Raw genomic sequence first — 12,593 nt, 5'->3', positions numbered from 1 at the left:
TTCTTTGATAAAACCTATGCTTCACATTTATGTATGCCCTTCCACCAAATGGTTTTCCGTATGATTTCTAAATGAGGAACCATGCTTTGAATTTGAATAATTTATCTTGCTCTGAAATTCAATATGGTAATGTAAAGTGGGATTTATTAACAAATCATATTCTTGATTTATAGGAAGCATCCCTTCAGAGTCAATTTTGAGCCCTGGTCCTGTACTAGAGAAAACGGAAATGGAAGATGAATACAGGATAGATTCCAGTCACTCTTCCTTCACACTTGAGGATTCTGCAGCCAGCAAGCCTGTTTCTAATAGCTGTAGAAAAGAAGAGAGTTTGAAATCTCAGGATCAATACGTTTCATCCATACTATACTGTAAAGCAGATGGACAAATTTCTGAAGCAGAAAATCCAGATAGAAGGGAAAGTGTCTCGACAGAGGATGGTATCAGCAACCTAGAAAGTTCTGGAAGTCATTTGGAACATGGAGAAGTGCCCATTGTAAAAAAGGATGAAGAAGACAGCATGGAAATATCTTATGTATGTGAAGGAAATTACATCATAATAGTAATATATTCTTGATTTAATGAAATATGAATGAGCATTTTTCTAATGAGAGCTGATATCCATATTAAAGCATTTAAGAATATGCATGATTCTAATCAGATGATAATTTGAACGTGTTTTGAAGTGTTCAGGCAAGAGTGGCAATTTTGATTTGAAAGCAGACTGGTTTTGGAGTTTGCTTATTGACATATTTTCCCCTGTTATTTTAGAAGTCTAGTAATTTCACTTTATAGTTGTGAATTTGAAGTATCCACAACTATTCTCAAAGCTATTTCCATGTTCACTATCTGCCAATATGAGCAGGACTGTGAGCTTCACCTACTTACTATTCTTGTATTTTGGAAATTAACTAAAATATGTAAAGGAAACACTTAAAGGAAAAATCCCACTATTAAAATGAATATATTTTCAATTTAAATAGCAGGCTTTTATAATGTTTTCTCTTTTGGCCACCTACAAACATATGGCCTTTTTTTTCATTCTTGCTATTCTGCTTTGATTCATGGTCAGCTTTGACTTTGAGATGCAAAATGAAAAATTAAACTGTGGTGGTTGTCAATAGTTTTCTTAGTGGTGAGCTGAATCTCAAATTGGCATAGAGAAAGCAGGAAATCCACTGCCAAGTTGCAAAGACGTCATGGGGAATATATTTTAGAAGCCAAAGTAGAAATCATGCTGACCCTTCCACATATGTGAACTGTGCTCTAATGATTTTTTTCAATGTTGTAAGTTTTAAAATTCTTGGCTCCAACCTTTCCATTGTAACAAGGAACAGTACAAACATTTCAGTGTTTAATTAACATGTATTGGAGATTGTATCTCTTCCTGTGCCTTTCAGCCACATTATATTCATATATTACGTTTCAGATTTTCTGTAGTATTATTGCATATTCTTTCTTTCTATTTTAAGTGAAAAAGTGTACTGTACAAATGCAATTTTAAAAGCCTGACAATTCCCTTTTTACTTAATTAGTAACTGTTTTAGGCCATAAGCCTGTCCTGTGCTTTGACCACATGTTCTGCCCTCTGCTTATCATGGTAAATATAATGTTGTTTTATAATTTACTTCAAGAATGTAATCTGCTAGGTTGGATTCAGGGTCCTGAGGCACAGAATGCTGTGGTTCGTAGGAATTATGTGAAACTCAGTCCTTCCCATACGTCTGCCGGTGTCCTTGCCCTTCACTGGTCCTGAACCTCCAGACACCACCAGTAGCTCACTTCTTTGGGATTACCCCAGTGGCACTACAAGACTTTGAAGTGTTGGCCTTAATTTTTGCTTTCAGTTTTAAACTGAATGTACATAGGGATGTTTGAGGGAGAAAATAATTTATTCATATACTAAATCAACATGTTAGTCATATATCAGGACTCTTGATTTCTTAGCTCAACTTTTTTGTAATTCTTGAGGAATTTTGGAATTTTTCACAAACTAAGCCAGTAGCTTTCTGCTTAATTTTTTAGCCACAGTTAGTGGCTGTATAGTATTACAGGTATGCAGAATCATTTGCAGAAAATCAGCAGGATGCTGATCTTCCTCACAAACAACACATGAGCAAAAAAGGATTTATGCTCTCTAAGTAGGGAAGGGTTGCAGTAAATTGTACCTGAAATTATTTGTATGACAAGGATTGCACTTTTAAAATTAAAATATATATTCTTAATTAGAGGCAAGTGTATTGGTACACTAAAGGTGTAGTATTTACAGACTTGATGTCTGTATTTGTTTACAGAAGAATGTTTATGTTTGTCATAATTAATTATGCAGAATTACATACTAAATTAGTTGCATTTTTTCTTTTCAGTCGGGGGAAGTTGAAAGAAAGAAAATATCAAAGAGTTGGCGTCATCCACTGCATAAACCTCCAGCTAGATCTCCAATGACTTTGGTTAAACAGCAAGCAACTAGTGATGAAGGTGAGTGGACTATTTAGTATACCTTTCTGATGATAATTTTATGGTGTTATGAGACCACATATATAGGCATTTAGTGAGTCATTGCCTTGTGCAGACAGGCTGCAAAATCTAAGAAATGTACCCAACACAGGGGTTTTATTCTCTGAAATAAATACAAAGAGTAAATCTGCTTTACCCAGCAATTGTGTATAGAGCCAGCCAAAGTTGATAAATAAAGCTACTTTATTCTATCAAATGTGACTTATGAAGATTATGGAAATGTACATCAAAAGTATAGATCTAAATGGAAAACGAACACATTCGTTTTTCATATCATTGTACCATTTTAGTTCTGTGAAGCACAAAATTTTCAAGTGCTGTTTTCCAGAATCTCCTCATACAGCGGAACTGGAGTTTAGTTCTCACACTCCTTTAGATAATTTGATAATCTGGAGCTGATGCCATGTCTGCGACTACGGGTCTGATTCCAACATCACTGCATACTTCAGTGTTTACCTGCAATTTTTATCTGTTTTTTTCCCTCTCACTTACATTTCATTAACCATAGCTGTTTCTAACAGCTGCAGATAAATTTTCTTGACTTGAGAGACAGCATGCCTGTTAATTGATTCTTCTTCTTGTAACTAAGCAATATTATACTTAGGGTTGGCAAGTTAGGCATTGTTGAGCTGACTGCTGTTAGTTCAATTGACCTCTCATCAATACATCTCCCTCCTTGTTTCAACCCTGAAGTAATTCATTTGTGTCTTTTGTCTCACAAGTTTTGGAAAGCTATACTCTCCGTTTTTATCTGAGCTGCAGCTTTTCCAGGCATGATACTTCAATTAGCTGTTAAGCATCTTTCTGAAAATTAAAGACAGCTTAGACCCACGATCTGTATCATATATGAGTTTGTTTGAATACCTTGAGGGCTAGACAGAGCATATTTCAGAAAATGTTATGGTAATTTACAGGATTATATTAATATTAAGTTTCATCTGGTAAAGTAATTAAAGATTTAATATGTGGTAGGTTGCAGTAAAAGTGCTCTTTTTTTAATTAGAGATTATATTCCTTTGCCTGCTAATGCTTTTTCAGCATTATGATTGAAACATATTGTAACTCTCCTATTTAATCATCCTTTAATCTCCTATATAATCTGGTAAATGATGATGTGATGACTGTTTTGAGTCAAGAATTTTTGTAATATCATGACATTTTTCATCTTGTCCAGTAGTTTGCCAACTTCCTGGTGTATTAATTTTATGTGAAACATCCTGACAAGAAATCGTATACCTTAAAGCCTTTCCTCTTTGCATGGTGGCTGTCCTTCTGATAGATAAGGATGTATTTTGTTAGGAAAATAGGAACTGTCTTAGAATCAGGAGCCATTAAGCACATACGCTTACTTATTGAAGGAAGCAGTTAAGAGTTTTATTGGACATGGCAGTTAGTGGTTCCTAGCTATAACTAGAATTATTATTATTATTTTCATGCATTTGTCTCTCCTTGTAATCTAATTTATCAGCTGACTTTTGTAAGAACACCAAAAGAGAAACAGTAGTATTTGGGTGAGCAGAATGTTTACATCCAAGACAAAGACTGAAGAACTGATGAAGGAGACTGGCAAACTGTAGCCTGTTAAGTTGCCTGACACATGATATCATGTGGGTTAAAGATATGTGGCTTGATGATTTTCTGATTTTTTTCAAGATTTTTTGTATCAGATACTAGGAAAGGAATCAGTATCAATGTGCTAATGACTGCATTTGCCTTTATGAATGTACTTCATATTCCAGAGTCAGTAGAAATGTAATTCAGCATTTGTACTTACTCAGTTCTTGTTCTCACTGTTTTTGGGCAAAAATGATGCTGGCTGAGACTGTGATAGTATAGTCTCTTGATACAATAATTTCTGATTGTTTTATAAGGGGGATTTTTGTATTGTACATTAGTTTATATTTTAATTTATCTGTGTCCAGTAAAATAATAACTGCAAAGAAAATAAAGGAACAAGAAAGTTAAAGGCTAGTGCTGTTGTGAAAAGTTAAGAAATTGAGGCTTATATTTCATCTACAACAAGTTGGATAGTCTGTAGCCATTTATAGTACAGATAATATATATTCAAATTAATATATTTGAAGTCTTTCAGATACTAGGGTTCTATTAAGAAGTTTCTGTGAATAGAGGTGATCAGAGGATGCTAATAACATATAGGCATCATTCTCTGGCACTGTCAGCCGTTTCAGAATTGTAATTTTGCAATAGAATACTTTCGTATTGAATATCATGCTTAAATCTTAGCAGAGACTGTGAATTCACTTTTAATACAGAGTTCTTTGGTAGAAATTAATTTTTTTTCACAGGATCAGTTGGACATTTGAGTTTTGTGCTTTCTTTTTATCACTATATGTTCTTATGTATGTGTGTATTTCTCTATGAAAAATAATTAGGCTAATTGTTTATTTGTTGTCTGTTGGTGTTATTTTGTTTTCACTCTCCCTGAAGCCTTTCCCTATGTATGTTTGATTTCTTGGGGAATTAATGCCTAAAAGACTGAACATAGAGAAATACTAGAGACTGGGGAATCAATCCTAGAAATTGTAGCTAAAGCTGCCATTTCAAGAAAGTAAGAGCAGCAGTACAGTATGGGCTGTATGTCACACTCAACATATTAACAATTTTTTCTTAATGGGCCTTGGTCTTATACTCAGTGCAGTATGTTAGCTTCTGGTAATAATATTCTGTTGTATTTAATACAGTTGTATTTCTGCTCACTTAAGCAATAAAAAGGCAAATTCAGCAGAAGGAGCAAGCATACTAACTTTGCGTGCACATTGATTGGTCCCAGAGATTTCTTTCCAGCACTGTTTGGTCACGCAACATTAGAAACTGTTTTTAAATTCAAGTTGACTAAAATTTCCCATTGCCCTAAATTATATAATTAGAGTGTATAGACTGAATTCAGTGTGGGGCTGTTTGTATATATTTTTTAGCATTTTAAGTATGATTCAGAATTTCCAAGTCATTTTTCTTTCATTGGTTTGTAAGATAAGGAAACAGAGAACTTTTGTAAGTGGAAATAATGGCTTCTGCTATGAGATAATATTAAGCCTTGGTTTTTACATTCACTGTCAGCATCCTGTGAGATGTGCTTGATTTGGCAGTAGAAATCAAACCATTTAAGGCTTTTTCAGTAACATCATATGTAGACTGAGCCTGCTTAAATAGGGGAAGATTACACTTGTAGATGCAGTTACTGTTATTTTGTTTCAGAGCTTAAAATGGGAGGTCTTGCTTGAAGATCCTCACTTACTTCAGAAAGAAATGTTAATTTTTTTTCCTGGAGTTGCATATGTAGATAAGAATTTGCTAACCAGTTGATAGAGGCATATTTTTATTTACCACATCAGTGTTACAATTTCCAGTATTGCTTTCCCTCCCATAATATTTTGTTGAATTAAGTTTTACTTCTTTAAAATACTCTGCTTTTATGTGAGTATGGATTAATCAATCACATAATTTATGTACGTTTTTCTTATATCATCATCATTTAAGAGATGAAGAGTCCAGCACATCTACCCTTTCAACAATATAAGTGTGCAGGGAAAATGTTGTTTCTGTCCTTTTCTCTGATACCTATATTACTTCTGTTGTGTTTAAATTCTATTTTCAAGGGATGATTGACATAATTACAAAAAAGTTCTGTCACTTACAAAGCATGTGGTGTTCTGAAGACCCCAAGAAAACTTTTATAAATATATGATATAATCGTTAGTAGGTATTTAGGAAAGGGATGTGTTAAAAGGTCAAATAAAAGCTTTTCCTTTTACTCTTGTCAACCTTGTGAGCCAGCAGCTGGTCTCCAGAAATGGCAAGAACTGACAGCTGAGATTATTGCCACTGGCAGCTCTTGTCCCATGACATATTTTATGAGTAGCAGTTGCCTGTCTTTCAGTGGACACCTACAGGATCTAAGATTAACCAATATTTTGATCAAGAGTGGAATGCGAACCAGTTCTTCAAACATTTATACTCATTTTCTGGACAGTGGTACATGTTGTGGTCGTTGAGAGGTCATTGTTTTCTCGATAAACCTTGCAGCTCTAATTATGCTGCTTTCTTAGCTTTAAAATATGGTATTTTACCTCGTAAAGGACTGGGTAGAATTACAGATAGAATTGCATGTTTAGAAAGGCATGTATGATTCCTCAGTATCAGGTGTGCCAAAATGAAAATGGATTTCCTGCTGCATTAGTGCAGCCTCTCGGTTGCCTTCTCAAGGGTAGCAATGGAGTTTGGTAGGCAAACTGGATGTGACGTTTACCAAGGAGACATATCCCTTCTGTAAGGTGATCTTCTGGAGCTGAGCTTCTGTTTCTGTAATTATGGTCTGAAGAGAAACACAATAAACACATGACTTGCAGTTACAAAGGATTAATTCATTGATGTATTGATGCAGAGTTTTGTGTACTAAGTTATTCTAGTAGTAGCTTAAGTTTTTCAGATTAAAAAAAACCTTAGCCCATAGAATTATCATCATCTTTATCAAAATCTGAAGTTGCATTGTAAACCATTAGTATTGGAAATTATTTGATTTTAATTAACAAATTTTAATTAACAAAGGGGTTTTACTAACCATCTTTTCTTGGCTGAGAAGTGTATGTAGTATATGTATTTTAATGTACAAAATAATTACATTTAATAAATTGATTCTTAAAGGAGTTTAAATGCAATTGTTTTCTAATGTATGAAGTGTTTATGGGATATTTGTTTTTGTGATCTGCAGGAACCGTAGCTTGAAGACATAAATTTATAATTCTAATTTCGGCATTATTTGTCATGAATTTCAATCTCTGAGTCTGTTTTGCATCTTCTATACTTAACGTACATATTTAACTTATGATGAGGCCTTGCTTCAGTGAAGAACTTCTGGACAGCCTTTTCTGAACACATTCAAGTAACCTTATTCCTCAAATTTCACTTGTATTTTGCCCCAGACGAGCTTGTGCTGGAATAGTATAATGATGTAGGTTAGATTTCTGCTGCCTGAGAGATACAAAATAACCATAAAATATGTTTTCCTCACTTGGTACTGTTTTTTCTCTTTAGCATAAAACAGGAGTATGTTCGTGATTCTACTTTGTACTACTTCTGAAACACTCTCACAGCATAATAATAATTGAATGTCTATTTGATCACATAGTATTTGGCAGTATGGTCAGTGATGTTGCATTTTAATCTCCAAAATAAGGAAGTACAAGTAATTCTGTTGTATCTGAGGGACTCGTTTTATTTATAGGCAGGACATGCCTGATGACTGGCGAGAAAGATTTCTTATTTTCTACTTTTGTACAGATGTGTACCCTGGAAGACTATGGTGTTTAATTAGTAAATCAGTAAACATGTATTTGGATGGCAGTATCAGTTCCTAAAAATTCCAAAGTAATTTTAGTTATTGATCAAGATTTCTTCTGATAAGTACATTGACCACAAGCAGATTACATTAGAATGCAAAATAGGAATTTTTTTCATAAGAACTCTGAAAAATTACATGAGAGAATAGAATTGAGAAAGCAGCTGTTTATAAGTGCTATGAATTAAAGTTTTTCAGTGGAGCAGATATCTGCAGATCTTTAGTTTGTAGTTTTGCTTGAAGTGGTTTTGTACTGACAACTATGTTTTTTCCTGATAGGCTGTGCAGTAGATTCCAGCAGATCTTCTTTTGTTTCTGTTTTGATTTTGGTGAAATGCCTCTTTTCACAGATTTATAAATACAGGGGCTACTATTTAAATTTACACAGTGCAAAGACAGGTGAAATTACTGGAATTGCTTTAATACATACTATATATAAAAACAGTATACAGTATACAGTAATGGAAATTATGATACCAGTATGCTGGAAATGCTTCATATTGGCAGTTCATAGAGGTTTAAGAACATCTTCCGTTCTGTGGCCTCCTGTACGCATTTTAAAAAAGTTGCCTGACTAGTGAGTCACCTTTGAGCTTGGTTTCTGGACATGGTAAGTAACTATTTCTGGAGACACTGGATAGATCATGGACTTTAGCATCAGTAGGAATGTGCTGCTTGTGCTTCAGCTTAGGTAGCCAGAATAAGTAGACATCTTTGACAATTTGAACCTTAACTGCTAAGGTTAAATTCTTCATTCCATATGCACAAAAACGTTGTGCATGCGGAATGCAGGTGTTTGGGGAATGCTGTGAATGAAAGATTGGTTTTTACTCCTTGTAATTATTTGGTATCTTTATGATCTAGTGTTTCGAATATAAAATATTTTTTTTGGGGGGGGGAATTAGTAAGCAAACAAAAATGGTTATTTTCAAAGATAACAATGGTATATTTCCATAAAACTAGTTTTACACATCATTTAAATGTAAACAATCTCTATGCTATGAATCCTCAGAGCTTTCTCTAAATTAGTTTATCAGAATCATAGCAATGTAAATCAAATACATTTTAGTTACTTTGCAATTTGTTAGAGAGAAAGATTGGGGTCCAGTAAAGCCTGACAGGGTTGTTTTATGTATTCCGCATATTGAAAATGCAGTATAATAGAAGTTTTACTTTGTTTAAATCCTCTTCTGTCTTACACACTAGTGCTCGTAAGTAAATACCCTGCAACCTGTGAAGCCCTGCTTTTCTCTTCCTTTCTTCAACTTCTTAGAACCTTTTAGTTTTTCATATTCATCCAAAGTTTAAGCAGGAATCAGTGCTTCCTGCTTTTCATGAAAAATCATGGTCAGGGTTTTCCCATCCCTCCTTTTCAAAGTTGTTGACGAGATTTTTCCAGCCTTTGCTAGTTTTTATAATAACTTTATTTGCCGTTTAAATGGTAGTGTCTTAATCGCAATGAGATTTTTTTTACTAGGTTCTTATTTGTCACTAACACCAAATCAGAAGAATGTTTTTGCCAAAGGAATAATTATTGTTTTAGTGGTTACCACCCACCCTCAGGAAAAGCCTACTGACTTCCAGTTAATGAAGGAGTACAATACACTCTTACCAGGTTCTTCTTGATGTACTTCATGTGGATGGCTTAGTGAATAACACAGAATTTTCATATTTGCAATTACTTGAAATTACATGGGATTTCGATTTAGTGGAGTGATACAGCAATGCACTTAAATTACAGTGAAGATACAAATTATGTTTAGCAGGGTGTTGAATTTTAATATACAGTTCAGTCACAATAGAAGTACAAATTACATTGAGCAAAGCATGGCAATCACAATACACAGGTCAATCACAAAACAAATATGAATTTCATTATGGGGCTCTAATAGTATGCTGAAGGAAAATCAGAGTATTCCAGTATCAAATCTTCTAAGTCTGTCAAATTGTCTTTTAATTTTTTTTTTTAATGCTGAATTTTTCAAACTTTTCAAAACATTTTGAGATCTGCTACAACTGATATCTTACAGTTTTTTTATGTTTAACTTCTTTTTATTAAAGTGCCCCCTTACTTCATTTTGGGAGTTAAACTTGATTTGATTCAGGAGCTCTTCAGCTTAACTTCTAGAGCTCTGGTTCAATACATTATCTTTACATCCAATTTTTATGAGAACTGAAGTATTAATAGCTAATTTTGCAATTAGGCACTCTAATCAAAAGTGTATAGATACTTCACAGTACTTGTACCGAGTGGTCCCATACAAGAAATGAAAGTTCTTGAACACTACAATAAGTTCAAATTTTTTTCTGTTCATATTTTACTATGAGATCTATGTCTTTCATTACCTAAAAAAACAAACGAAAGACAATTTTTGAAACTAAGTTTTCTGATACACTGCTGGAACAGTAAAGTTTTTGAGTACAAGACTTTTTCTCGACTGTGTTTCTTAATTTTTTTTTTTAATTTGTATTATTATTATTATTTCCTCCAGGACATTAGAAACTATAGCTAATGCCTCCCAGGGCTAAGATTATGCTCAACTACCTGAAAAATAACAGATGCTTCTGTGCTCTTCATAGCAGAGAATGCTGTTGTACAAAGCCAGGAAACATCAGTGGAACATAACCCCAAGCAGGAAAATCATTGTTGAGATTGGCAAAAGCAAATTGTACTGTATTAGTGTCTATGGCTTTTCACATCTGCTGGGTTAAATCAGCAAATGCTGGCAACGGCCCATTCTGCAAATGGCCCAAATGTTTTCTGCCTGATAATTTGAGTTTAACTTAGTAAGCAAAAACCATTCAAAGTGTTAGCATTGTGTGTTGGAGCAAGTTTCCCACAAACTGGTAACCCAGTAACATTAATGAAAACAATTAATTAATTCACTTACTCACTTGGAAAGCATAGTGACTGTTTAGAAATACTTTGCTGTGGAAGGAGTTTCCTTTGTATCAAAACAGATCCTGGGCTATAATTTTCTTTTTGTCTACAGAGTTTGTTTTAATGAATTGTTTAACGTTTTTTAAATGTGTGAAGGTGTACAGATGCATATAAATAATCACATTTATGAGAACTGGTATTTTTGAAATTACATTATAGAGATTAATTGATCCTATAGAAATATTCTTCTTAGGTATGAATATGATAGCAGTAACTATCATCAGGTTTAGCACTGCTAATCACCTATTACTGTCAGTAATACTATGGCTGAATTATATGTGTTGTGGTTTGAGCCCAGCTAGCATCCAAGCACCTCACAGCTGCTCACTCACTCCCCCACCAATCAGATCAGGGAGACAATTGGAATATTCTTGTACCACTCACAGTCAGGGTGGCATAAGATGCGGGAAAGACTTTGATGCAGTGCAAGCACTGTTCAGCAATAAGAAAAACATCTCTATACTGTCGATACCATTTTCAGTACAAATCTAAAACACAGCTAATATGAAGAAAATTAGCTCTACCCCAGCCAAAATCAGCACAATATACAGTAAGATTTATATCAACTGTTATCCATTTGTTTAAAGTTGTAATTGTATTGTCAAGTGTTTCTGCATTTCTCTTGGAAAAAAAAGAGCATTTGGTTTAACCCCTTAGGAAATAGAATATTTAACCTACGTATGAATTGTATCTGGTAAAGTAATAGTACAAAAAAGTGTTATATTTGCAGTAAAGTAAAAATACCCTGGTGGCTTAAGGGGATTCAAGATCTCTGACCACAGTTAATGGTGACAGTAAGATGTTTTAACATACTTAGGAATAGGCTGCATTGCATCATTCAGTTAAAAAAAAATTTGACTGGTATTAATCCATTTTAGAATTCAGGATGAATATGTTATATATTTACAGCCTGAAATATAACAGAAGTTACAAAGAAATGGACTTCATTCATATAAGAGTGTTTAAAAACCATGGGCATACTAACAGACTTGAAAAATAAATACCTTTCCTTGGTATTTGTCAGTGTGTCTATGTGTTATGCATGAGTGTGCAATCTCTTGGAACAGTGCTGTCAATTAATGACAGATTTCCTTGTCATGGCTACCAGGCTCAAATCCTATATTTTTCTTTCATTTTCTCTGACAGTGAGATGTATTTTATACTGTCGTTGAGTTGAAAGTTTCTATATGAAAGAATACTAAGGATGCTTTATTCACTTTTGTCTTGGTTACCTCTTAATTTGAAATGTATGTTTCATGCTGAAAAGCTGAAAAAAAAAAGTTACACCAGAGTTCACACCAAGGAGTTCTGTTGCGCACCTATGCAGGGTCCTGTTCATGCACTTACTGTCAGCAAATTGTGAGGAAGCATCAGTGATTTTATCTGAGTTAGAGCAGACACAGAGGTCAGGGTAGATTCCCCAGCTCCATTTCATGTGCTGTGTAAAGAAAATGCTCCCTACAGATATAAATTATGTTTCATATCACTGCATTAGCTGACCTTTATCTTTCAAATTGCCAGTTTTGGGCCATTGGTAGCTCCTCTTAGAGCAAGGCCAGGTTACCACAATGAAGGCTTGATTGCATAATGGTGCATATCGTAGAGTGTTCTTGGTTGGCAGCATTGCAGAAGTGACTATTCATCAAAACTTGCTCTACCAGAACTGAGAGTATTCTCATGCTCTTTCAGAAAAATGCCAGTATGTCAGATGAGTGAAACATCATCTTCATAGCACTTCTTGAAACATTACATACTGGCCTTACGAATTAGATTCTGGTT

The 12,593-nt window shown here is 34.3% G+C and overlaps 1 protein-coding gene across 2 annotated transcripts in view; it reads left to right on the top strand.

The window, feature by feature from the left end:
• KDM4C (lysine demethylase 4C) overlaps positions 1 to 12,593 on the top strand; it is a 245,496-nt gene that overhangs the window by 130,502 nt on the left and 102,401 nt on the right. For both annotated transcript variants that reach the window (XM_088156977.1, XM_088156978.1), the window contains 2 exons: positions 174 to 535; positions 2,367 to 2,478. In XM_088156977.1, the coding sequence (XP_088013103.1) occupies positions 174 to 535; positions 2,367 to 2,478 (474 nt within the window). The remainder of the gene's footprint in view (positions 1 to 173; positions 536 to 2,366; positions 2,479 to 12,593) is intronic.

Source organism: Sturnus vulgaris, chromosome Z (assembly GCF_052056855.1).
Source record: "Sturnus vulgaris isolate bStuVul1 chromosome Z, bStuVul1.hap1, whole genome shotgun sequence".
NCBI lineage: Eukaryota > Metazoa > Chordata > Aves > Passeriformes > Sturnidae > Sturnus > Sturnus vulgaris.
The sequence above is the reverse complement of the archived record's forward strand: the minus strand, read 5'-3'. Positions and strand labels throughout refer to the sequence as shown.